We start from the raw sequence: 26,166 nt of genomic DNA, 5'->3' as shown, positions 1-26,166 counted from the left end.
CCTCTCCACATTTAAGAGCAGGCTGAAGACTTTCCTTTTTGATAAAGCTTATAGTTAGGGCTGGCTCAGGTTTGCCTTGGATCAGCCCCTAGTTATGCTGCTATAGGCTTAGGACTGCCGGGGGACACCTGCTCTCCTCCTTCTCTTCCTCTCTCCTCCCCTCCCTCTCTTCTTCTCCCTCTCTATCTGAATGCATTTATGTAAATGTAGGTTACTAACACAGCATTCGGGGTATCATCCCCGGAATTTCTGTGTCTCTCATTGTGGTACTTGATGAAGTTTACGTCAGGATCAGGAATCGTGGCTGCGCATGCTGCCCTGGTCCTGCCGGACACCGGAAAGCCTTTTGACATTATCCTGGATTCATCCATTCTCTTTTTTAATCACAACATCATTTCTGTCAATTGGATGTTGTATTTGTACTATGTTGTTTATCCTGTACACACAAACATCTATTGGACATCTGTCTGTCCTGGGAGAGGGATCCCTCCTCAGTCTCTCCCTGAGGTTTCTTCCATTTGTCCCCGGACAGAGGGTGTCGTATCCTGTACAGTCTGTAAGCACACTGAGACAAATGTATCATTTGTGATATTGGGCTATATAAATAAATTTGATTTGATTTGATAAGAAATCAATCAGCTTCTATGTAGCAAATCATCAAAATATATATTTCTTCGCAGGTGCCACAGCAGCTCATCTGGTAGTGCGGGCGTCCCATGTACTAAGGCTGAAGTTTCTTACTGCAGCTGCCCAGAATTAAAATTGGACCCAGGGATCTTTGCAACATGCCGTCCCCTCTCTCAGCTGTACTAATAAAGGCTGTACACAATTAATGGAAGCTGAAAACGTCCCTGTTCTTGACTGGCCTGCATACTCACCGGACATGTCACCAATTGAGCATGTTTGGGAGGAACTGGAACACGCTGGCGTATACGCCGATCCAGAGCATGGATCGACGTATACGCCAGCGCTGTTTCCAGTTCCTGTCAATATCCAGCAACTTCACCAGCCATTTGAAGAGGAGTGGACCAACATCCCCCAGGCCACAACCAACAACCTGATCAACTCTATGTGAAGGAGATGTGTTGCACTGCGTGAGGCAAATGGTGGTCACACCAAATACTGACTGGCTTTCTGTCTGATTTCAGCTCATGAAATATGGGAGCAAAAACGAAAGTGTTGCATTTATATTTTTGGTCAGTGTATATTCAAACAAATGTAAATTAACTTCTTAAATAGTTTTTGACTAACGATGAGAAGTCACTTCCAGACACTGGAGCAACTGCTGACAGCACAACTACTGGATTCCACCAGGTGCAGCTGCCGGAGCTAATCGCAGCCACTTAAGCGGCGCGTTTTAGAAGCGTCCCTGAAGCAGCTCTCATCTCTGCTCTGACGGAGACACGGCGCGTTGTCCAGAGCAGATCGAGCCGGACAATATAACTTACACGCACGTATGTGAAATAGGCTATATATGTATATATATGTGTATATATAGAACAATAAATGCGAGAGAAAGAAGGAAGAGGAAAGATAGAAAAAAGAGAGATAGAAGGGATAAGGAGAGGAAGATAGCGATAGAGAGGAAAGAGAGTGCACACAGAGACAGAGATAAAGACGGAGAGGATTAGAAGAGAGGAGAGAGGAGAGAAACAAGGAAGAGGATGGAGAGAGAGGAGAGAAGCGAGAAGAGAAGAGAGAGACAGAAGAGAAGAGAGCAAGAGAGCAGAGACAGATACGAGAGGAGAGCGGCGGGAGGATAGAGAGAAAGATAGAGAGAGAGAGGAAAGAGAGTAGAGAACAAGTTGGAAGAGAGAAGAGAGGAGATAGAGTAGAGAGATAGAAGCGAGAAGAGAGAGAGAAGAGATAGAGAGCAGAGAGATAGAGAACAGATAGAGAGATAGAGAGGAGCAGAGAGAGAGAAGAACAGAGAGAGAGAAGATAGATAGGTAGCGATGATGAGAGAAGAGAGGAGAGATAGAGATGATATGATATGAGGAGTATAAGGGAATACGAGATATAGAGAGAGAGAGAGAGAGTGAGAGAAGTCTTAGATGATTAGATGAGAATAGGAGAGAGAGGTAGAGAGAGGTAGGAAGACTTGAGAGATGGAGATAAGGAGCAGGAAGAAAGTGGTAACATTGGCGGAGGAGCAGAGGAAATGAGAGGAGAGAGAGAGAGAGATGAGACGGAGAAGAGATTAAGGAAGAGCGAGAGAGGGTGGGAGAGAGAAGAGGAGAGAGAGAGAGAGAGAGAGAGGGAGAGACAGCAGAGAGAGAGTAGAGAGAGAAGAGCAGAGAGGAGAGAGAGGGGAAGACGAGAGAGAGAGAGAGAGAGAGAGAGCAGGGAGAGAGAGAGACGAGAGAGAGAGGAGCAGAGACAGAGATAGAGAGAGAGTAGAGAGAGCAGAGAGAGAGAGACGGAGAAGCGGAGAGAGAGAACGAGAGACAGGAGATAAAGGAAGACAAGGCGGAGACTGAAGAGCAGAGAGGAGAGAGAGAGAGACTGTAATATAACGACACAGGAGGTAGAGAGAGAGATAGAGAGAGAGAGATAGAGGCGAGAGAGAGAGAGAGATAGAAAGAAAGATATATATAGAGAGAGACAGAGGAGAGAGATTATACGAGAGATAGATATATAAGAGAAGATATATATAGGCATTATAGACATATATACTTGCTGGAATAGGATTTTTCAATCAATGATGACCTAATTAATATTTTGTCATTATCAATATTGACTGATATGAGAAAAATCATAAAAGGGAGCATAACATAAAAAGTTGTGATGGCTTTATTGGGTCTATTCACACCAAGTACAGGATGAACATTTGCACCCCAAAAGCGTGTTGCCATGGTTTCCATTCTATTTCAAGTTGCCACACTAAACAGCCCCTGCGTTTATGCCGACTGAAGTGGTAAACTAAATGTTGTGGGTACCAAGAGCTTCGACAACAATAGAGACTAATAAATACATATTGGACATGGCTTGTTGTAGCTTCATTCAAAGATTCTGTAGTGTCACACATCACATCACTGTGAAAAGATGAAATCAAAGTCCATCACAGCATCCTCACCGCTGTTGCTGTTGCATTATTAGCTAGTAAGGACTCAACATTATACCTGCTGTCTCTTGTGCCGCCTGCACTCTATATCAGTTGGGTTCCCCACCCTTTACGCTAAGTAACAAGTAGTATGCAGGTGTAGCGTAGTCGTCATTCAAGATTCACAGTTTTCCAGGAAGTGGAAGCTTTCCAGGAAGTAATCACTGCTCTGAATTGATAGGCTGGTCACAGATTCTAAAGAGGGATTTGTAACAATATGAAAATGTTGATGCAGGATGTGATTGCATGATATCAGTACTAATGTGCCGTCTTGTCTCTTGTCAGTATTTTGTTTGCAGACATAGTGGGCTTCACACAGCTGTCGTCGTCCTGCAGCGCCCAGGAGCTGGTCAAACTGCTTAATGAGCTCTTTGCTCGCTTTGACAAACTGGCTGCAGTGAGTTTCACACTACCTACTACAAGACCTGATCAAAGATTCTGACTGTTATGCAGACATTTAGATTTTTTTTATCCATCTTTCATTTGAATAATTTGGAATTGTTTAAAAGTATTAAGCATGGTCACAGTTAAACAGATCCAGTGATAAAGTTTGTATTTGTGGCACATTGTGTGTTGGTGTATTGTCCTTATTCTCATCATGACATCCTGTATATGTAATATTAATCATATCTGTATATATTTGACATATTTCCAGATGAATATAAAGCTTCTCTAAAACCACTAGGGATCCTCAGGCTGACTTGTTCTCCCCTTATCCCTAAACTCAAGGGATCTGCTGATGCCGAGTACTGATCAGATACCAGTGCTCTCTTTTTCACAAATTTAAAATCTATAAATATAAACTTCTCTATTTGGAATGAATGAAGAAATATATCTTTATAGGTCAAATAAAGCTTTAATTTACCTTCAGTTTGTCAACATTTTGGGAAATACTTATCTGACTCATACTGAATGTAATAATTCCTTATTCATTATATCTCATTAGTTTAATCCGGAGAGTATATCATTCAGAGTATATCATTAGTTAACTGGTATGGTATTGTCGAAACCTTGGCTGTGAGTAATACAAACCGATGTGTTTTTTGCCATCTGAGAAACCTTAAAATTCCCAAATCTGTTCCTTAAACTGGACTTCCTGGATTGTATTTCATGCCCCCACCAACGCAGCGCCGTGTGATGTTTCACTGCAATGCTGATTTTAGTCTGAACTGAACTGATTTTAGTCTGGTCTACCACCACTATCACATTATAAATGCACTTATTATGAATGTCATGCAGGAAGTGATGAGTAACAGCAGTATGTTAACTCATCAATGTTAGTTCACCACAGCAAATGAATGGAGCAGAACATAAAACCTATTGTGTCCATGTCTGGCCTGTATCCAATCTTTTAAAGTCCGTTTTTGTGCTGATCACAATCCAACAGACCAGACCTGTGTATCCCTGAAAATAATTCCAAAACCCATTCCTTCATTTCTATACCTGCCTAAAAATACAGATGAATAAGGGTAGAGATATCCCTGCTCTTTGCTCATTTTGGGTCTGTCTCTCTCTATACCTTATCTCCCCCATCAGAAATATCACCAGCTGAGGATCAAGATCCTGGGAGACTGCTACTACTGCATCTGTGGGCTGCCGGACTACAGGGAGGACCACGCAGCATGCTCCATCATGATGGGTCTGGCCATGGTGGAGGCCATCTCGTGAGTAAAGGGACGAGGGGGTGAGAAGCTGGAGAGAGCAGAGAGATAACTGCATGATGCTGCCTGTTCTAAAGAGCAGACAGGGTCAGCTACATTTGGTTGTGATGGGTTAGTCACTTGTTTATTGACTGTCTGTGGACCACATCTGTGAAATAAAGTGAAGTGCACAATGAGAGGTCATTAAGCTCAAATAGATTCTGATGCATGATTCAGATTCATGACTCCAGTGTGCATGAATGGATTTACTTTAGTTTTGATGTCCTTTGATGCTCTACATGAGATATTTTAGAGACCTTCTTTCCCATAGAAGAATGGAGAATGTATTAGTGGGGTCATGGTACTGTATTGATGGTTGTAACAGCAACAGAAGCTAGCTGTGGTTCCTGTTGCAATTTTATTTAATGTGGTTGCTTTTTTTAAACCAACCACAGGTACGTCAGAGAGAAAACCCAGACAGACGTTGACATGCGGGTTGGAGTGCACAGTGGGACAGTCCTGGGGGGAGTGCTGGGTCAGAAACGCTGGCAGTACGACGTCTGGTCCACAGATGTCACTGTGGCCAACAAGATGGAAGCTGGAGGGATACCAGGGTAAGAACAAACAACTCCATGTCGTACCTCTTATTTGGGTCCCTGGCTTTGAAATAAACCAGTTGAGTTATTACTTTAAAAAAATACATGGATAACTTTATCCAACCCCTGGGGTGGAACATTAGGGTACTTTGGGAAATCTGTGTTTGAGGATGTTCCTGAGTGACTTGTCACTTCTGAGTGTGTTCTGTGTGCCTGGCCTGGGGGGTATCAGGTGACTGCATCAGTGGATAATTACAAGCCAGACCTGTATCCCCCAGCTCTGAAAGCTCCAATCTCTTTCTACATACCTCTTATCTACCAAAGTAAAAGACCCATAACAGTCATTGGAGGAGCAAGGCATCAACTACCAACCTCATATCACATTGCAAGAGATCAATGTCATCAATTACCAACCTCATTTTCATGAAATTGAAATCAGATGCAGAAATGGCTTCTACAGCATAGTTCATGGTGAGTTAACATAAAACATCTGAACTTCTTTATTTTTTGTTTCAAAGACGAACACACATCAATATAAGACATTCTATGAATCTAAAGCACAACTTGTTGTAAACACAACAAACCTGTTAGCAGTCAGTTGTCAACATTAGCAGTTGTTTTTATTCCATCTGATGAATCTAGGTCCAATATTCTCCTGTTCGGTGCTGAGCAGGTCGTGTACGCTGGCTTTGTCAGAGATTTTTCACTGACAACGGCTGCTGCTGAAAATTCAATTGATTAGAGAGGAGATGTTTGTACAACCAAAACAATAAAAAACAAAAGGGACACATTTCACATTATACTTTATTTAAAGAAATTGTGATTTCCAAATACTTATTCAAAGCAAGATAATATAAGTGAGTGGTTGTTTATTTTTCACCATACAAATGTTACTAGCATTTTCCAGAGCTTTCAACCACCTCCCTGTCTTGATCAGCACACGTCATTTGATGTGATGTAACACTGGGTTCATTAGGCTACTGGTGAAGTTCCTCACTGAATAAGAGCATCGAGTTGTTAGGAAATGTAACCTCTCACTTTTCACGTGTCCATGAAGTCTACAGAAGCACTTTGATGGCAGTTGGTATCAATGACCTGTCTAATCTTTAACCCCCTTTGTATGTGTTGACCAGTCGCGTCCACATCTCTCAGAGCACCATGGAATGTCTTCATGGCGAGTTTGATGTGGAACCAGGGAATGGAGGTGACCGCTGTGACTACCTGAGGGAGAAGGGCATCGAGACCTACCTCGTGGTTGTTCCTAAAGTACCTGTGGGGAAGAATGGCATCAATGGTGTGGTGAGTCAAACCTGCCACACGCCGACACTGCAAATATTTAGATATTCAAATGTTTGCCTCATGTTCAGCCTGCTGATGCACAGGGAAAGTGCTCACAATTACACTTCTTGTTACTCCAAGCTAGATTTGAATATAATTTCAAAATGTATGATAGTGTATGTTCAGCATGTTCAGGAATGTAAAAAGGAAGAAAGAAAACTCTGCCAGCTTTTCATAATGATCACTGTGTACTTCCTGTTTGATTGTTTCACATTAGAAGCTGTCTGTTACCTCTTCCAATGGAAACTCCCCGCTGTTGATCAACACCACGGAGTGTAACGGCAGTGTTAACACAGCCTGCACCACACCGGAGGAACAGGAAGAACTGGACACGAGGGTAACCAAGAAAACGCTTCTTGGATTACATTAGAATGCTGTAGTCTTTTTCACACAGGTGACCCATATATAAAGGCTGAGTCCTCGCCACAGCGGCCACCGGTTCGAGTCTGACCTGTGGCCATTTGCTATATGTCGTTCCCTTCTCTCTCTCTCTCTCTCTCTCCCCCTTTCACAATCTGCACTTCTCACTATCATAAAGGCATGAAAGCCCAAAAAATATACTTAAAAAACAACAACAAAGTGTTGGACTGTCAGAAATATATAGATATAGATTCTAGTATATATCTATATAGATTATATAGATATATATATAATATATAGATATATATTTATATATATATCTATATATAGATATATATATAGATAGATATATAGATATATAGATATATATAATATATATATTATATATATATATATAGATATATATATATATAATATCGATATAGATATGATATATATATATATATCTATATAGATAGTATATCTATAGTATATATTATACATATCATATATATATAGATATATCTTATATAGCTATAGATATCTATATATATATATCTCTTCATATATATATATGATATATAAGATAGATCGATATATATATACTATATATCGATATCTAGCTATATAGATATCTATATATATAGAATATTATATATATATATATATATATCTATATATATAGATAGTATATATATATATATAGATATAGTATATATATATATAGATAGATATATAGATATATTATATAATATAGATATTATAGATATAATATATAGATATATATATTCTAATATAGATATATAGATAGATATATATATATATAGATATATAGATAGATATATATATAGATATATATATATAGTATATATATATATATATATATATATATATATATATATAGATATATATATTATATATATATATATAGATATATATATATATATAGATATATATATATATATCTATATCTATATATATATTATACTATATATATATCTATTATATCTATAATATCTATCTATATATATCGATATATAGTATATAGATAGAATATAGATATATATATATTATATAATTAGATAGATATATAGTATCAGATTATATAATTATATATAGATTTATAATTTATATTATATCTATATATAGATAGTAGATAGATAGATATAGGATATCAATAAATAATATCTATATAGATATATATATTATCGATATATATATAGAATATAGATTAGATATATATAGAATATATATAGATATATAGATATATTTATATTAGGATATATATAATATATATATATATATATGTATATGTGTATATATATATATATATATATATAGATATATATATATATATATATATATATATATATATATTCATATGTATAGATATATAGATATATAGATATATAGTTATATATCTATATATCTATATAGATAGATATAGAGATATATATAATAGATATATATAGATAGATAGATATAGATAGATAGATAGATAGTATAGATTTATTATAATATATATATATATAATATATATATATATATATTAATATTATAGTATATATTTATATCTATAGATATATATATATATAGATATATAGATAAGATATATATATTATATAATATATATATTATAGATTATCTCATATATCTATACTATCTATATATAGAGATATATATAGATAGATATATAGATAGATATATATATATATATAGATATATATAGATATATCTATCATCATATATATATATATCTATCTATCTATCTATATCTAATATATATCTATCTATCTATCTATATCTAATATATACTATCTATCGATATAGATATATCTAATATATATCTATCTATCTATATAGATATATCTAATATATATCTATCTATCTATATAGATATATCTAATATATATCTATCTATATAGATAGATAGATAGATAGATAGATAGATAGATAGATAGATAGATATATAGATATAAATGCCGATGATTTAGCTATTCTTAAGACCTGGTCACAACAATTATAATTATTTTTGTGTCAATATCTGTTTTCCGGTCGAACATAGTGTCATCTTTGGAGCGGAGCTAAAAAATAAAGGTTTGTCATGAGGATAGCCCTAGTGTAAAGGTCATAGTCATTAAACCCTCGGGGTACATTGCCATGAAATTAGCTGAGCATATTGATTATATGACACCGAGATAATTTTTGGACATTTTGTCCTGAGGGTGGCACAAGAGGAAAGCGTGGAACGAGTTCATCCTCTGCGCAGTGAGTATGTGCTCAAGAAATGTCTCAATCATTTCATTACATTTGAATATTTATGGAATATGGCATGTAGGTTTCTTTATCGTGAAGCAAAGTGTTGATCAGCTGGAAATGTTCAGAGAAGCTTTCTCGCTGTGGATGGAAGTGTTAGGGCAGACCAGCTGACTCACAGTATTGCTGACATGGCATTGATATAATAGATGTCAGATATAGAAATGTAAAATGTGGGTGTTCCATTCTCCATTTCTTTCTTTCTGGGACTTGAGGTGGTGAATCCATCTTTCCCCAACCCCCGGAGAAGGCTGCGGCTGCGGGACCTGGCTGAAAGAGTGATCGACGCTCAGGAGAACGAACAGGAGCTCAACAAACTGCTCAATGAGGCTCTGCTGGAGAGAGAGACAGTCCAAGCGTGAGTGAACACCATCCCCCTTTGAACCATAGAACCACATTTCCTTTGTGGTACTGCTTTCCTCATTAGTAGCTTATGTTAGTGGTCGTCAGAGGACCTGGCATTGAAGCCCTGCGCTGTGATCATTCAATCTCCTTGCTGGCAGTCATGATGGCAAAGTTCTCAAATGTAAATTGTTCTCTGAATAATTGGTAAATGGACTGCACTTATGTACCCATACACACCCTAAACCTAATTTATAAATTGTAAGTTGATGTGCATTGGAAGTCAGCGAATATCTGAGCAGATGATAACGAGGACGTTATGCTTTTTGTTTGGCTTTTTGTGCAACTTCTGTGTGTGGATGGTGAGTCAGAGCCAGGAGTGTTGGGATGGTGATGTGAATGGCTTCACTAAAACAGATTTAATCCCAAGCTTCTACATCTGTCAGTGCCTTTCCACAAGACTCCTACAAGTGCAGAATTGATGTAAAAGTCACATTAATTCCCATGTGACTGTTCAGACTGGAAAACAGACCTGTGATTTTGGACCATATGAAAGTGGCCCACATCAGAATTGAAAAAAATCATAATTCGTATGATTTGTGCTGTTCACACTGTAATGAAAGAAAACAATTACAAGTCAAATATACAAATCAGATTTGGGGAACTTTCGCTCTCTGAACGTGGACAGGAGGACAGGAGGAGCCAAACAATATGTGAACTTTGATTAGAAAGATTATGAATCTGACCAGACTGTTTCAGTACTTAACAGTTTTTAATACTTTGTGCTAAGGTCACATTTTGCTCGGTACCAGCAAAGTACAAAGTAAAGTTTGATAACCAGCCGACAAAGCAGTGTCGCCGTTTTCTCCCAGATTTGACTTGGTGCCAAATTGACACAATGCCAAACACAGTGTTAAGGGAATGTAGATGTGTAACAATACATGTCGTGTGTTATGTAATACCAATATTTAAAGTTTGATGGAAATGCTGAGGTTCTCTTGTCTTATCAGTCTGAAGGGGAAACACACCAACAGGCTCTCCCTGAGGTTTGTTGATCCAGACCTGGAGACTCGTTACTCTGTGGAGAAGGAGAAACAGAGTGGAGCTGCCTTCTGCTGCTCCTGTGTGGTCCTGCTCTTCACTGCAGCTATGGAGGCACTCATAGATCCCTGGTTAGTTCACAAGGCCAGCTGTAATCTCACACTTTCTTTTACAATGTGTCTGTGTTACATTTACACGATGCTCTGACTGAGACACCTTTCCAAAAAGCAAAAGAACCATACCTAAGATCGCTCTCGAGACACAAATTGTAATTTGGCAAAGAGATCCTATTCTCATAATTACTTACTCTGTACTGTGTACTCCATTCTTGGGATCTCAACCATTTCTGTCGGTCCGACTCACTGTATTATTGCTCCCTCTAGTATTATTTTCTGTCTCATCTGCATGCAGCTGTTACTGACTAAACACATATGTTAGAGAGGCTGGACTCGGACAATGAATCTGCCACCAGTGATGGGTTCTTCTGTGTGTTTATGTGTTGTGTAACAGGCTGATCGCAAACTACATCACCTTTGCAGTGGGAGAAGTCCTGCTGCTCATCCTGACATTCTGTTCTCTGGCTGCAATCTTCCCTAGAGTGAGTTACAACACATTTTTAAACTTTTACGTGTGTCGTGTTTTCACTGCCTGATCGTACCAGTTATCAGGTAGCAACACCTTCTCCAGATATGGTGTGTCAGGTTAGTGTTAGTGTGTAGATAATGACTTATCCTCTGTTACCAGAGAGACTGTTATCTCATGACAAAACAGAGGAACGCTAGCAAGCTTGCTGACCGTTTATGCGCTCTTAAAATAGAGAGAGATATCGAGATATAACAGTTTATAGTTAAAGGCACAATGAGCAGGATCTTCTTAAAACGCAATGTAGACCCAAGGAGAATGAATCTGGGGTTGGCTTTCCACCAATGGCGAGCACCGTAACAGAAAAAGTGCTTCTGTACTGCTCAGAACCCCCGTTGGGGTGTGTGTGTGTGTGTGACATTTGATCCCCCCTCATCATGGAAGAGTATTGATATTCAGAAGGCAGGCCAGTATTGACTACTGTCAGGTCAGCTCAGGTCAGTCAGCAACACGCACAGTCAGGCACTCAATTACATGGACATCAAAATGCAGAGACGCTGTAAATAATGCCCGGGGCTCTTCAGCACTTATCGATATCACACCACAGTGTCATAAGCCCACAGTACCTTTTCCATCACAGTCCAATAACGGTGGCACATGTGTATGAATGTCATCATCTTGACTTCACCAGCTACCAGCTTTTTCACAACTCACATTTTGACACGTCATAACCGAAAAAGTACAAATGTAACAATAATATTAATGCTTCTATAAACAACATTCACAACATAAATATTTGTTATGTAAAAATATAGTGGAGTGATTTTTACCTGAGCAGAGAATGAAGTCATCCTCCCTCAGACTTCCTGTGTGTGTGTGTGTGTGTGTGTGTGTGTGTGTGTGTGTGTGTGTGTGTGTGTGTGTGTGTGTGTGTGTGTGTGTGTGTTAAAAGCACTTTGAGTGGTCGCAAAAACTAGAAAAGTGCTATATAAACACAGTCCATTTACTATTTAAACCTGAAACATTTGAAGGTTTGAATCTGTGAGCAATAAAGAAAGTAGAGAGAAAGTAGTCCCTAAAAGAGCGTAAGAGCGCTGCACCTATCAGAAACTGTTGGCCATAACTGATATAAGTCGTATTGCTGAAATCTCTACACTTTGAGCATCCCAAGACTCTGCTGAAGATGTAGACATGTCGTTTGTGTGGATAAAGTTAAACATCACTGAGAAATAAGAGGACAGCGGTGGAAGGGCTCTCTTGGTCCTTTGAGGCAGAACATTTAAAAACTGTCCTATTTCTTAACCGGGCATAAAACAAACATATCTACCTTTTTGATCTTTTAATTGTGTTTGAGAAGTTGTGGAAACCACAAGGGTTGAAGGCAGAACATAACACAATAAAATAAATAGGGCATAGGGGGTCAGAGTGGGTGACATCACAGGTCATGTGACACACTCTAAGCAGCGCAATGCATCCTCATTATAAACTCAATAAAGGTCTGAAAACAGCATCAAATGTCAACTGTGATAATTAAAAAACTGCATGATATCAAGCTGAGATATAGTTTAATAGTTCAAAGTCTTGTCACCCGCTTAATAAAGTTTAAATGGTGCCAGTAGCTGAAAGTATGCATTTAGTGACTAAAAAATGTACAAATCTGAAGAATAATAAAGATTTGGATGAAAATAGTGTAAATGCTAAATCAGCATTCAGACAAACTAGACTGCCACTAAAAACTTTCTGCATTCTCAGCCAACAGGTGAGTAGACATCTCTGAGTTAGAAGGTGAATTTGATTTGATACTGGATTTGATTTTGGTCAAATGCTATTGAATCCCATCCCTTTATAGCATGGAATTGGGATAGAGCTTTAGAGTGAAATTACTTGGTTTATAGTCTTTACTGAAATGCAACAGTTTGATATATAATGTGATGTTACAGTCCTAATTGGAATGTTGTTTGTATCAGGTCTTTCCCAAAAAGCTGGTGTCTTTCTCCACCTGGATTGATCACACTCGCTGGGCTCGTAATACCTGGGCCATGGCAGCCATCTTCATCCTCACCATGGCCAACATCATGGACATGGTGAGCTGCTCTTTGCTGCTTCTTACAACCACAAAAGGCAAAACTGGTGTGGGGACTGTCCAGTGTTTTCCAGTGAGCTGTATGTAGTATAGGCTCCCTGTGTGCCATAGAAAAACCAGAGCCAGGAAATTGAACCAAAAATGCTGCTGAACATACATCACACTGCACTTTTAGAATGAATAGTAATTACAGTACTTGTGTCTCTCCACTGTCTAGCTGAGTTGTCTGCCTCGAGTCCCAGACTCAGGCAGCACCACAGTGGCTCCCTCCTCCTCCTCCTCCTCCTCCTCTTCGTCCTTGTCTGGCCCTGATGGTTGCCTTGACAACCCCAAATATTACAGCTACATCGCTGTACTGGCACTGATGGCCACCACCATGCTGGTTCAGGTCAGTCACATGGTCAAGCTCACACTGATGCTGCTCATCACAGTGGCCACCGGAATTGTCAACATCTACAGCTGGAGGGGCATCTTCGACAGCTATGACACAGCCCGCTTCCAGGACTACAGGTGAAAAACAAGCACTTCATTATACCTCTTGTAGCACTCTCTCACCCTAACTCTGTTATTGTAGAGAAAGACTAACAATGTGCTGAAGAAGCAAACCTGGGTGCTTAAGTATTTGGGCCAAGTCTTAGTTTCATGTCATCATGTGTTCCATGACTGAACGTACGAGAGTGTTGTTGGGCTTTCAAACGCAGAAATTATCAATATGTCAATGTTTTCTTCTTTGCAGGTCATTCCAGGTGCCCTCCAAGTTCACCATGACAATTATGATCTTCATCATGATGGTCAGCTTCTATTATTTCTCCAGACATGTGAGTAAATGTCTATTGTGGTCAATGTACTTTAACAGCATACAGGAAGTCAACACATTTAGCAATCTAGCGATGGTGTTACTCCCCAACACAATGTTGTCACAAACATTTAAATAGTACAGCTGCCAACGTGTCATCAGAGCAGAGAAATAAAGAGGGGACACTTGATTTAGACTTTTTTTTTTATGATTATTCTCGTGAAAGTCCAGATGAAGACACAACAAATACTTTTGTTGTAGATTGCTGTGGCAACACACAAACATGGCACACAGTGTAAAGGTAACGGAGGAAATTCTAACAGCCATGAACTGTATATTAGAGTATATATAACTGTATTCAAATTGAACCCAAGAAACCCAATGAATTGCTTTCTGACCACTGACAGATTATCAATATTCCAAATGTCAAAACAGAAATCCACTCAACAACCCAAAAAGGAAGAAACAAGCTCTGCGTTGTCCTTTGTGTTCCCCAGTACAGTAGAGAGGGACACGCTGTTAAACAGTACATATGTGCTCCAACAGCTGTAAGAGTAAAACATGTGTAGCTCACAATGTCTCGCTGTCGTCTCACTATTAATTATATAACATCTCCCCACTGCTGAGCACCACAGAAGAGAGCCGCAGTGCCTCCTCACAGCTGACCGCTGTTTGAAGTTCTCACTGCACACGGAGCTCCTTTTCTTTGTCACTTTGAATACACTTTGAATAAAAGTTTCATGGTCAAAAATCCTCCAACGGTTTCATCTGAACCAGGAAATAAAGAGAATAACATTAATGTAAAACAACAATCTACAGACATTGTTGACATTTCTAAGACAACAGACATAATTAACATTTATTTAGCTGCAGATTCAAAAGGTTTAATGTTCCGTGACTAATATGACGGCCCGTCAAGAGGAGATGAGAGTCATGCAGATATTTTAGACGAGATAATATATATCCTAAAGTAAGGGATGTTATACTGTCATGTGCAACAATTACTGTAATGTAGAATTTCTCTGCTGAAATATAAATATACAAATCATGAAATCATGGTAGACATCAATCAAAAGACATCTCAGGAAATGGTCAAGCCATGAGGATGATTGTGAACACAATACTGATTTTGCAGTAAGTTTGCTTAATTATATATTTTATTTGAGTAAGTTTCAGTATTAAAACTCCATATTTATGTAGATTAGGCATTATTATTCTAAAGTTAAACAAGTGTTTTTCACCTGTGGAGAAATAAAACTATCTTTGAATGTTGTTTGTACCTCCAAAGAAAACGAAAGTTACGTATGTAACTACGGTTCTATGAATCCTTACTGACCGCCAGAGGCAGTGCTTAACACTGAACTCTGGCGGTCAGTAAGGATGAAATAGAATTCAAAATACGAGTTGGGGAATTTTACAAATTCTCTTAAATAACTCATTAGTGCCACTATAATCTGTTTGTAGTAGGGTCCGTTGTCCTTTACCTTAGAGCAGGGGTGGGGAACCTCCGGCCGCGAGACCATTTGATCCGGCCCTCGAGGTAATTCGTAAAATGTACACAAAAAAACGGCAATATTTTTATTTTAAACGGGCGATTTTCCTGGCCATGGTCAGGGTCCTTGAACACAACACGAGCGGAACTTGTCATCACGTGGTCACGTCATGTCAACAAACTTCAATATTAAACGAGACGGTCATTGACATTAGCGAACGCAGCGTGACATTACAGCACGAAACATGCCGAACTGCACGAGCTAAGAGGACGAGTGCGTTTGGATAAAGTTAACGCTCTTCGGCGGAGTTTTGCCCAACAAGCAGCTCTCTGCAGAGCGGAACATACAAACATGGACAGATAGAGAGGTAGACCACCACACCAAGAACAGACTGTTCCACCACTGCTGTGCCATTATCACTGCCATGTGCAATACTCACTTTATTTTCTATCTTGGTACTTATATTATTTTTTATTAATAAAATAAAAATAAATTTCCCTGTTGTGGGACTAATAAAGGATTTCTGATAAAACAGAAAGATACATGGATAAAAAAGTTGCTTTTTTGCATTTAGCATAAAAGAAAGGTGAAATGAATGGGCTGCGTCTTAAAAAAATGTGCAGAGGTTATGAGTTCAATAATTAGTATGGCCCTCGAAGGATGTTGTAAAAAAAAAAATGGCCCTTGATAGGAAAAAGGTTCCCCACCCCAGCCTTAGACAATAGTTTTATTGTTCATTATCAATATCAAATGGGTCAGAAATGTTCTTCTGAGACATATTTGTACTACATACGGAAAACACGACAAAACGGAAATAAAACAGTTGTAGTAGAAGTGCGGTCCTGAAGTTCATATTTTGAATTTGCAACAGGAGGAAGGTAAACAAACTTAAGCGATGGTGAGTTTTCTGGGCAGATAATATGGCATGATGATTAGATTTGTTTGTATCTGTCATCGTCTGCTACATTTGCAAATAAAGATTAGTTCACACATTTAGATGCTCTTTTGGAAGCTTTTCCAAAAATACACCATATACAGTACATGTACATGTACTGGTCAAATGCTAACATCAGTCCCTCATGCTGCCTGAAGGTGGAGAAGCTCGCCCGCACCCTGTTCCTGTGGAAGATTGAGGTCCATGAGCAGAAGGAGAAAGTGTATGAGATGAGGCGCTGGAATGAAGCCCTGGTGACCAACATGCTACCTGAACACGTTGCTCGACACTTCCTCGGCTCCAAGAAAAGGGATGAGGTAAGATCAAGTCAGGAAAGTGAGGACATCTCTTGTCTGGCCTGTGAAATATTATGAAAGCCAAACTTTCTGATGTCTTGCTCTACACATTGTTTACCCGACCTTTAGGAGTTGTACAGCCAGTCCTACGATGAGATTGGAGTCATGTTTGCCTCAATACCCAACTTCTCTGACTTCTACACGGAGGAGAGCATCAATAATGGAGGGATCGAGTGCTTACGGTTCCTCAATGAGATCATCTCAGACTTTGACAGTGTAAGCTGCTTTGTTCCTTCTGCCTCTGTGTGTTTTACTAGCAGTAGTGGCTGCGACATGCAGCATAAGACTAATAACAGCCGACATCTGACACTTCCATAGATTTAAAATGTGTGTGAATGTGAGTGAGTGTGAGAGAGAGAGAGAGAGAGACAGTCGTCATTTTCGTGCCTGTCTAACATCTGCTGAGCATGAGGATTTCCTCTTGACCAAAACAACAGTACCTGTTTTTTGAAGTCTGTTGTAAAGTAGTCTTTGCTCTGTATTCATGTCAGCTGCTGGATGAGCCTCAGTTCCGCTGTATCACAAAGATTAAGACCATCGGCAGCACCTACATGGCAGCCTCAGGTGTCACCCCAGACGTCAGCAATGGCTACAGTTGCATAAAGGTCAGATTGTTCTCCTTCAGTGTATGTCTCTGTCACTCTGAACGTATAAAAGAAATGACTGCATCGCTATGCTGATTTTAAACTAGAATCGATGTGATATGGACATCATGATACAGTACAGAGCCTTGGTCTTCACTAATGATCTTCTCAGTGGAGAATGTTGTTACCAGTCATGATAATAGTTTGAGCTGCTTGTCTTGTGTGTGACAGAAGGAGGAGCAGTCTGACAGAGAGCGCTGGCAGCACCTGGCAGACCTGGCAGACTTTGCTCTGGCCATGAAGGTCACACTCATGAACATCAACTACCAATCATTCAACAACTTCATGCTACGCATCGGTACGTGCCTTCCCATTCACCTGTTTTGCTGTTGTACTTCTGTCCTTGGTCCACTGGGGACATTATTGTATTATAGATTCCCTTATGAAGACCCAGTAAAAAGGGTTATGCAACAGTTTGCATTGTAAATTGGCAGCTCATTGGCAATTGTTGTTGTAGTGATGGAGTTAGTGTTGTGGAAATTGTCATTAATACTGAATTTATCAAGGTACACATAAAGGGAGTGTTGAGTTTTGGAAACATTTGAGACATCCGTTGGTTTCATTCATTTCTGTATAATATGAAAATGAGTTACCAGAGTTTTAGAATCTATCACATGTTTAATTGCATTATCAGTGCAGGTGACGTGGCGTGTTAGATGTGCACTTACAAAGAATATGTTATTTTGGTTTTCATATCATATGGAATAGTAGGAAATGACATCCAAGAATCTAAAAGCCAAGTCTGTGACACAGTACATCTTCTAAAACATGCAGATCAGTGCCATGCTCGCTGCACACAGGAGAATGGTGCCTTCACTGAAGGCAAAGATGAACATGTTGGAAAAAACAGGGGATTTTAATTTGTTGGAGTAAGGAATACGATTTAAAGCTAGATTATAATTAGCGTGCAGGTGCAGATGCAGGTGGGGTTAATGGTGAGCCAGATTCTTACAGGTATATTCTAAGTAGACATAAATCTCACATAACAGTCGTAATCTTACATGTCCCATGTTTAACACTTCCCCAGGTCTCAATAAGGGTGGAGTATTAGCAGGAGTCATTGGTGCCCGGAAACCCCACTACGATATCTGGGGCAACACTGTGAACGTGGCCAGTCGCATGGAGTCCACAGGGGTCATGGGAAACATCCAGGTACAGCACTGAGCTTTACTGCAGGCCTCTGGGTTACTTAACACTGTTTACAGGACTGTCTCAGAAAATTAGAATATTGTGATAAAGTTCTTTATTTTCTGTAATGCAATTTAAAAAAAACAAAAATGTCATGCATTCTGGATTCATTACAAATCAACTGAAATATTGCATGCCTTTTATTATTTTAATATTGCTGATTATGGCTTACAGCTTAAGAAAACTCAAAATCCTATCTCAAAAAATTAGAATAGTTCCTCAGACCAAGTAAAAAAAAAGATTTATAACAGCAAAACAAAATCAAACATTTGAAAATGTCCATTAATGCACTCAGTACTTGGTTGGGAATCCTTTTGCACGGATTACTGCATCAATGCGGCGTGGCATGGAGGCAATCAGCCTGTGGCATTGCTGAGATGTTATGGATGCCCAGGATGCTTCAATAGCGGCCTTTAGCTCATTAGCATTGTTGGGTCTGGTGTCTTTCAGCTTCTTCTTCACAATACCCCACATATTCTCTATGGGGTTCAGGTCAGGGGAATTGGCAGGCCAATCGAGGACAGTAATGCCATGGTCAGTACACCAGTTACTGGTGGTTTTGGCACTGTGGGCAGGTGCCAGATCATGCTGGAAAATGAATTCCTCATCTCCATAGAGCTTTTCAGCAGACGGAAGCATGTAGTGCTCTAAAATCTCTTGGTACACAGCTGCATTTACTCTGGGCTTGATGAAACACATTGGACCAACACCAGCAGCTGACATGGCTCCCCAAACCATCGCTGACTGTGGGAACTTCACACTGGATTTCAAGCAACTTGGATTTTGCTCCTCTCCAGCCTTTCTCCAGACTCTGGCGCCTTGACTTCCAAATGAAATACAAAACTTGCTTTCGTCTGAAAAGAGGACTTTGGACCACTCTGCAACTGTCCAGTGCTTCTTTTCCATAGCCCAAGTCAGACGCTTCTTCCGTTGTCTTGAGTTCAGAAGTGGCTTGACCATGGGAATACGGCTATTGTAGCCCATTTCCCGGACACGTCTGTGAACAGTGGCTTTTGATACCTGGACTCCAGCTTCAGTCCACTGTCTTTGAAGCTCCCCCAAATTCTGGAAGCGACTCTTCTTCACAATGCTGTTAAGGCTGCGGTCATCTCTCTTGGTTGTGCAGCGTTTCCTGCCACATTTCCCCCTTCCAACAGACTTTTTGTGGATGTGCTTTGAAACTGCACTCTGTGCACAGCTTGCTCTTTGAGACATTTCTTTTTGTGTCTTACCCTCCTGATGGAGGGTGTCAATGATGGTCCTCAGGACAGCAGTCAGATCAGCAGTCTTCTCCATACTTGTGATTTAGTTTACTGAACCAAGCTGAGTGTTTTTCAAGGCTCAGGAAACCCTTGCAGGTGTTTCGAGTTAATTAGACGATTCAAGTGATTCGTTGAACACCCTACTAGTATACTTTTTCATGATATTCTAATATTTAGAGATAGGATATTTGAGTTTTCTTAAGCTGTAAGCCATAATCAGCAATATTAAAATAATAAAAGGCTTGCAATATTTCAGTTGATTTGTAATGAATCCAGAATGCATGACATTTTTGTTTTTTTAATTGCATTACAGAAAATAAAGAACTTTATCACAATATTCTAATTTTCTGAGACAGTCCTGTATACAACTTTCAAAATGAATATATATATACACACATACATACATGAAGAGTAACTAACGTTCCATTTCAAACACTGTGTGTGTGTGTGTGTGTGTGTGTGTGTGTGTGTGTGTGTGTGTGTGTGTGTGTGTGTGTGTGTGTGTGTGTGTGTGTGTGTGTGTGTGTGTGTGTGTGTGTGTGTGTGTGTGTGTGGCTCCCAGGTGGTGGAAGACTGCTACAACATCCTGAAGGAGTACGGCTTCCGCTTTGTGAGGAGGGGGCCCATCTTTGTGAAGGGGAAAGGTGAACTGCTCACTTATTTTCTGAAGGGAAGAGACAAACAAGGCTCATTTATCAACGGCTCCTCTGTCACTCTGCCACACCAGGTGGTGGACAGCTAAGGACAATACTCACACACAAACACTCCCCAGAGATTACTTCTAGTGTGTGAGGATTGCAGAGCAGAGAGTTTTTGGAATAAGAAGTAATTTTCCTAAAAACGCTCCGATACCTGGACTTAACTGAATGTTTACAAGTCAAATTGAAATACCACTGACACACTTGATACGCACCTGTGACAATGCACCAGTCATCACTGAACACACACACGAGTTCTCTGTCTGTGGAAAGATATATGTGCCCATAGAGATTGTATTTTAATTTGAAGGTCATGTTGAACCACAGAACTCAAAACTTGAATAACCAAAAAACGGAAATGTTAGTAAGTGACAGGAACAACAGACATAGGATTATAACATTACAACTCTAAATAATTGGACTACATATAGGCAAGTTCTAGACGGGGTATGCTCACAGCTGTTTGTAAAAACATTAAGCTTTTAAAGAAATGCACTTTCTGTCAGTGTTGAGTAAGAAATCTTGGATTTCCCCATCTTAATGTAATGGAGGTAAATGGCTCTTCATTAGTAACTGGAGTATGAAGGAAGCTGGAGCTGTGTAGAGTGTTTTCACATTCTCCTGTCAAAAGTGTGTTATCCACCTTAACCATTCAGCAAAACACCATGTGTTCAACTTCACAACAGATTTTAATATTTGGAGTTATTCAAATGAAAATTGTATCTTGAACCTTTCAGCATGAGGATGACTAATTCAAACTGATACAATAATAGGCTTTATCTCTTTCCATAAACATCGCTCAGATAAAAACAAAACAATGATCACACACACACACACACACACAGCCTTCTGCAAACACACCTCAGCACATTACCACTACCTGGCTTTTGGATGCCCGGCCTAATTTCTGGACCGGTCCCCATTTTACAAAATACTTCCATGTACGGAACACTGACCGACTGATCTGAGCTCAGATTTCCTTTTTCTGATGAAGAAGAGGATTTGCAAGTGGACCAATGAGAGGCCAGGGTGTGACGATACAGACTGATCTGCACGCTGCTGCCAATGTGTGGTCAAGTGTGTGTGTGTAAAAGTGTGTGCACATAGTGTTTTTTTTCCACAGTCAAAGTATTCTTTCTCCTCGTATCTGATCTGGGAACAGGTCAGATGTGTCAGTACTGTGCTCTCCTCTCTGCTCCTGAAACTTGTGCAGCAAACTTCACTGCTGGCTTCTGGACCTTTCTGTGCCTCGGCGCTGTGTTGAACATGAAGGAGAACAGGCGTGAGAGGGACAGGCGTCAGGTCCAGAGGGTAGCACACATGGCAGGAATATTTTTCACACTGATTGGGGATTGATGGAAGTGCCTATCACAGCTGTGATCACCATGTGTTCATGAAGTTAAAGGATCCCAGGGCCTTCTACAGGCTGGGGAACTATTTCAAGTCTTTGTCACAATGCTGTGAAAGGATGATTCCACTTTAATTCTGCTTGCTCTGCTCATAAATTCATTCAATTAATAGCTGAGATCTGGAAGCACGGTGACATCACCAAAATAGGTCCAACGGGTCAAAAAACAGAAGCAGTCTCAGGATTATACAGGAAACAAACCAACAGGTTAGGCAAACTTATTTGAAGAGAAAAAGAAGGATGTACTGTACAATGATTTCCCCTGTTGTGAACATTCATCACAGTGTAAAAACATTTGAGGTGTGCTCACTTTCAGTTTAATCTCCAATAAAATGGTTAGACTATCATAAATGTGTGAATTAAATGGCTTTTTACAAATAGGCCTATTTATCTTTGCTAATAATATGCTGGATTCGTGTTAATGTAATGTGTATTTTCAGACATATTTTAGCAAAATAAACTTTCAAAACATTATCTAACTATAATTTGGCTGCTCCTCTGCAGACACTCTGAGGACCCCCACAGGGTCCCGGTCTACTGTTGAAAAGGATTTTAAATAATCTCATTAAAGTGTTGGTTTGTATCCAACCTGAATATCTGAGTGTTTATGTTAGACCTTTTTCAGTGATGTCAGCGTGACGTATGACCTCAGCCGTTAACTGAAGTACAATGTTAGAAAAGCCAAAAAAGACAGAAGCTGTAATAAACAGGAATTTTCCTTTAACTGCAAAGTTGTCATCTGAAAAAAGAAGGCTGTAACAAAATAATATAAAGTATTTTATATGTATTTAAATGTAAAATGACGTCAGCAACAAGCAGTTCAAATACATGACGTTGCAGCCTTCCACGTTTGCGCAAGATTTGTATGAACCCCATTTCTATCTGGTATTAACATGCGTGGAAAATTATATCTGATAATGAGGCCTTTGCATTGACACCTGGAATTCTCATTCTCTCAGATCTGCATGCACTGTGGTCGGATCCTAATACACAACTCAGTTGGGGGAGCCAGCTGACTCTAACACTGCTGTCCGACCACAGTGCTACTAAGCGATCAGAGTTGGGTGACCTTTCAACTTGCTGGGGAATTATTTTCTTCAAAATGTAATCAAACTATACAGGCTGTGTTTACACATAAGGATCTGGTCACAGTGTGAGCAAGACCACATCCAGATGTGGATTCTGTGTGCATCTACACCTGCATTAACATGTGGATTCCCTGATCCAGATAAGGTATCTTGTTAAACTCATGATAATACCAAGTGGATATCTTGAACTCTGGCCTGAAGCTGGCTATCAGCTGTGTGTCTTGTTAGTCTCTGCTTGCTTGGATGTGTACAGCAGACAACCACAGGGTTCTTCATACACCAATGTGTTTACACATGCAGTTGGCAGATGTGGTCTGTGTGGTCCATGTGGACATGTGCAAGAAGTACCCAGTGACCCTTATAGACCTGGGCAGGTGAAACGATATACATCACTAAACCTGTGTGGCTACGTGGACACGGACAGTCTGTTTTACTCTAAAGAGGACACGTCCTCACAGCTTTAGGATGTCCAACTGAGTCCTCTTGGTCCTAAATCAACATGGTAAATCAAGGTACTGAGAGGTAAACTGAGAAGAAAAAAAGAGTTGAGCTGATTATATGACATTTTGGACCAATTGCCGACAAACTGTATTCAGAGGTGAGCTATCAACAGGTCTGGTCACATGCAGGGAATGAAGCCAGTTGTGCTTCTCTTTAGTCACATAATTTTGCTTGTGATAACACACTAAATTTGATTGCATTTGGGGAGCCTCTTACATTACTCCCCCTAACGCCAAAAACAAACAAGAGCAGTGGTAAAGTGCCCCCCCCCCTGGCCTCATAATAGTGTTGTTACTCTGGCATGCGGCACTTTGCCGCTGCCTGGTGTGTTTACGGCGTAAAGTTTGTGTTTTGGATGTATAAGGCTTTGACATGACGGCAAGGGCATGCAGAAGAACGAGCACACCCACCTGGCAGGAAGCAGATGTACTGTATGTGTGTTTTGGGGGAAAGTATATGTATACTGTTCTTTCCTCTGCTGATTGTAAAGCCCATTAATGTCTCAGTAGAATGGGATGAAAGTGCAATAGTTTCTTCTACAAACCTGACGCTCTCCTCTTAAGGAAAGGTTAAATCATTCCTTCCCCTTTAATTCATATTTTTATAATGTAATGTACACGTTTTGTTCTATTTAAAGAAAAGGAAAGAGGACTGAATATGTCCTAGTTGTACATAGTTTAGAAAGTGTTTATTGATCAGATTTATTTATTGGAAATAACAGGGACATTGTTTTTTTTCTTACACGGATGTGAAAGTGCCAATGATAAAGGAATGACTTTAAATGTATAAGCCAAAAATGGACCACGTCTGTTTCTTGATTTGTATTTTAAAAGAATCTCAGGCTTGGGAACAACATTTGAATAATGTGTCATGATTCCAGGTTTTGATCCCAACAGAATTGTTTTAGCTTCGAAGCAACATGAGAACACTGACATGCCATCTGGAGAGCCCACGCCAGCAGGTGATGAAGGAAACAAAATGTTTCAATCTTGTGGTTCTAGGTGTTACTGCTCAATTTTTGTCAGAATTAGATTCAGAACTCTGATTCCTCTTCACAGTTTTTATGATTTAAATGAGATATACTGTAGATCCCAATTCTGTTTAAGTTGGAAGAATTTCTCATTCAGTGTACCCTCCGTCATTTCAGTTGTCATCATAAGGTGAGTTGATTAAAAGAAAATACAAAAAAGACGAGCCTCAGTGCAATGATTACTGCACAGTGAGTGGAACTACAGCACATTGATGCTGGTGTCTCAACATCACTGCAGGTTGAGGCTGACGAGAGCATCACCGGATCAATCAGTCAAACACTCCGACTAATAAAGTGTCAAATCTATCATCGCAGAAGCCAAGTTACATTCATCGCAAACAAGTAGATAACAAAACTAGGACCATATTCCACCTGTAAATATATACACTGTAATGAATCTATGCACAAAAAAAAGTAGCATTACAACAAAGAATATTAAAGAGGTTTCAGATCGAAAATAACTAAATGTAGAGTTTTGAGTTTAAATCAAAATGTATTGTAAGAAATGCGTAACATTTACATGTCTACAGTTTGTCCTAGTTAAAGGAGAAAAACAGCTTTCACTGACAAAGAAGCTCAATGAAGGTTTAAAACAAAACATTATTTTAGTATGTGTGCATTTTCGTGATATTAATATATTTTTAGCAAAAGCTGATATTTTCTGCAAGAAACACTGCATTAAAGTGGCGCCCTGATTGTCTAGGGTTTGAAATGCTCACCACAATGACCCTCTTTTAGAGTCTGACCCATGCCTTAACGGTGCCATGTCTATATTTTATAATCTTTTTGAGTTTCAGTCCTCTTTAACTGATAAGATAAGAAGGTTTCGGGACATAGGTGAGGACATGGATTATTTGATCTGGGAGGCAGTCCTGGATCGGGTGCCCCACTCTGTTAGTTGTGCCAAGCACAGGCTCATTGAGTGTAAAACAATTATCCACAAGTCACGCCAGGTGCCAGAACCGACCCAACATAGGCTATCCGCTGCCACAGAGACCCTGCCAATCTATTTCATATGTGTTTGTCCTGTACCTCCCTAACTACATACTGGGAGTCTGTTTACAATACACTTAGTTCTACCATATGATTCCCCAGTGCCATCCAACACAACTTGTTTTGCATTTGAACTTTTAATGGCTCGGTGCATGGTATTGCTGAACTGGAAAAGTGCTTCTCTCCTCAACACACTCACAATGGCTAAATGTTCTTCACTTCATGGAATTGGAAAAATAAACATGCTACCCTGAGTGGGACTATACAGCTTTACCCTTCACCCGCTCCTTTGACTGTCTTTGGTTAAAGGAGGGACCCACAGCTATTGTCGGGTACTCAACTGTGATTTTTTTAGAATTATGTGTAGGCCAGTGAAATATTCACCCAATATAACT

At 39.5% G+C, this 26,166-nt stretch overlaps 1 protein-coding gene across 1 annotated transcript; it reads left to right on the top strand.

Annotated features, from left to right (window-relative positions):
* Nucleotides 1–883: 883 nt before the first annotated feature.
* On the top strand, nucleotides 884–24,939 carry LOC115021083 (adenylate cyclase type 3-like). The gene is made up of 18 exons (XM_029451223.1): nucleotides 884–1,071; nucleotides 3,389–3,500; nucleotides 4,640–4,767; nucleotides 5,199–5,357; nucleotides 6,473–6,638; nucleotides 6,895–7,014; nucleotides 9,548–9,690; nucleotides 10,685–10,846; nucleotides 11,226–11,313; nucleotides 13,265–13,381; nucleotides 13,598–13,890; nucleotides 14,117–14,198; nucleotides 16,762–16,920; nucleotides 17,029–17,175; nucleotides 17,451–17,564; nucleotides 17,775–17,901; nucleotides 18,631–18,755; nucleotides 20,616–24,939. Exons 1-18 carry the CDS (start codon nucleotides 884–886, stop codon nucleotides 20,793–20,795), a joined length of 2,610 nt encoding a protein of 869 aa, XP_029307083.1. The 3' UTR covers nucleotides 20,796–24,939.
* The last annotated feature ends 1,227 nt before the right edge of the window (nucleotides 24,940–26,166 follow it).

This window comes from Cottoperca gobio, chromosome 16 (genome assembly GCF_900634415.1).
Source record: "Cottoperca gobio chromosome 16, fCotGob3.1, whole genome shotgun sequence".
NCBI classification, from domain to species: domain Eukaryota; kingdom Metazoa; phylum Chordata; class Actinopteri; order Perciformes; family Bovichtidae; genus Cottoperca; species Cottoperca gobio.
Note: the sequence above shows the minus strand (reverse complement) of the source record. Positions and strands in the feature narration are given on the sequence as shown.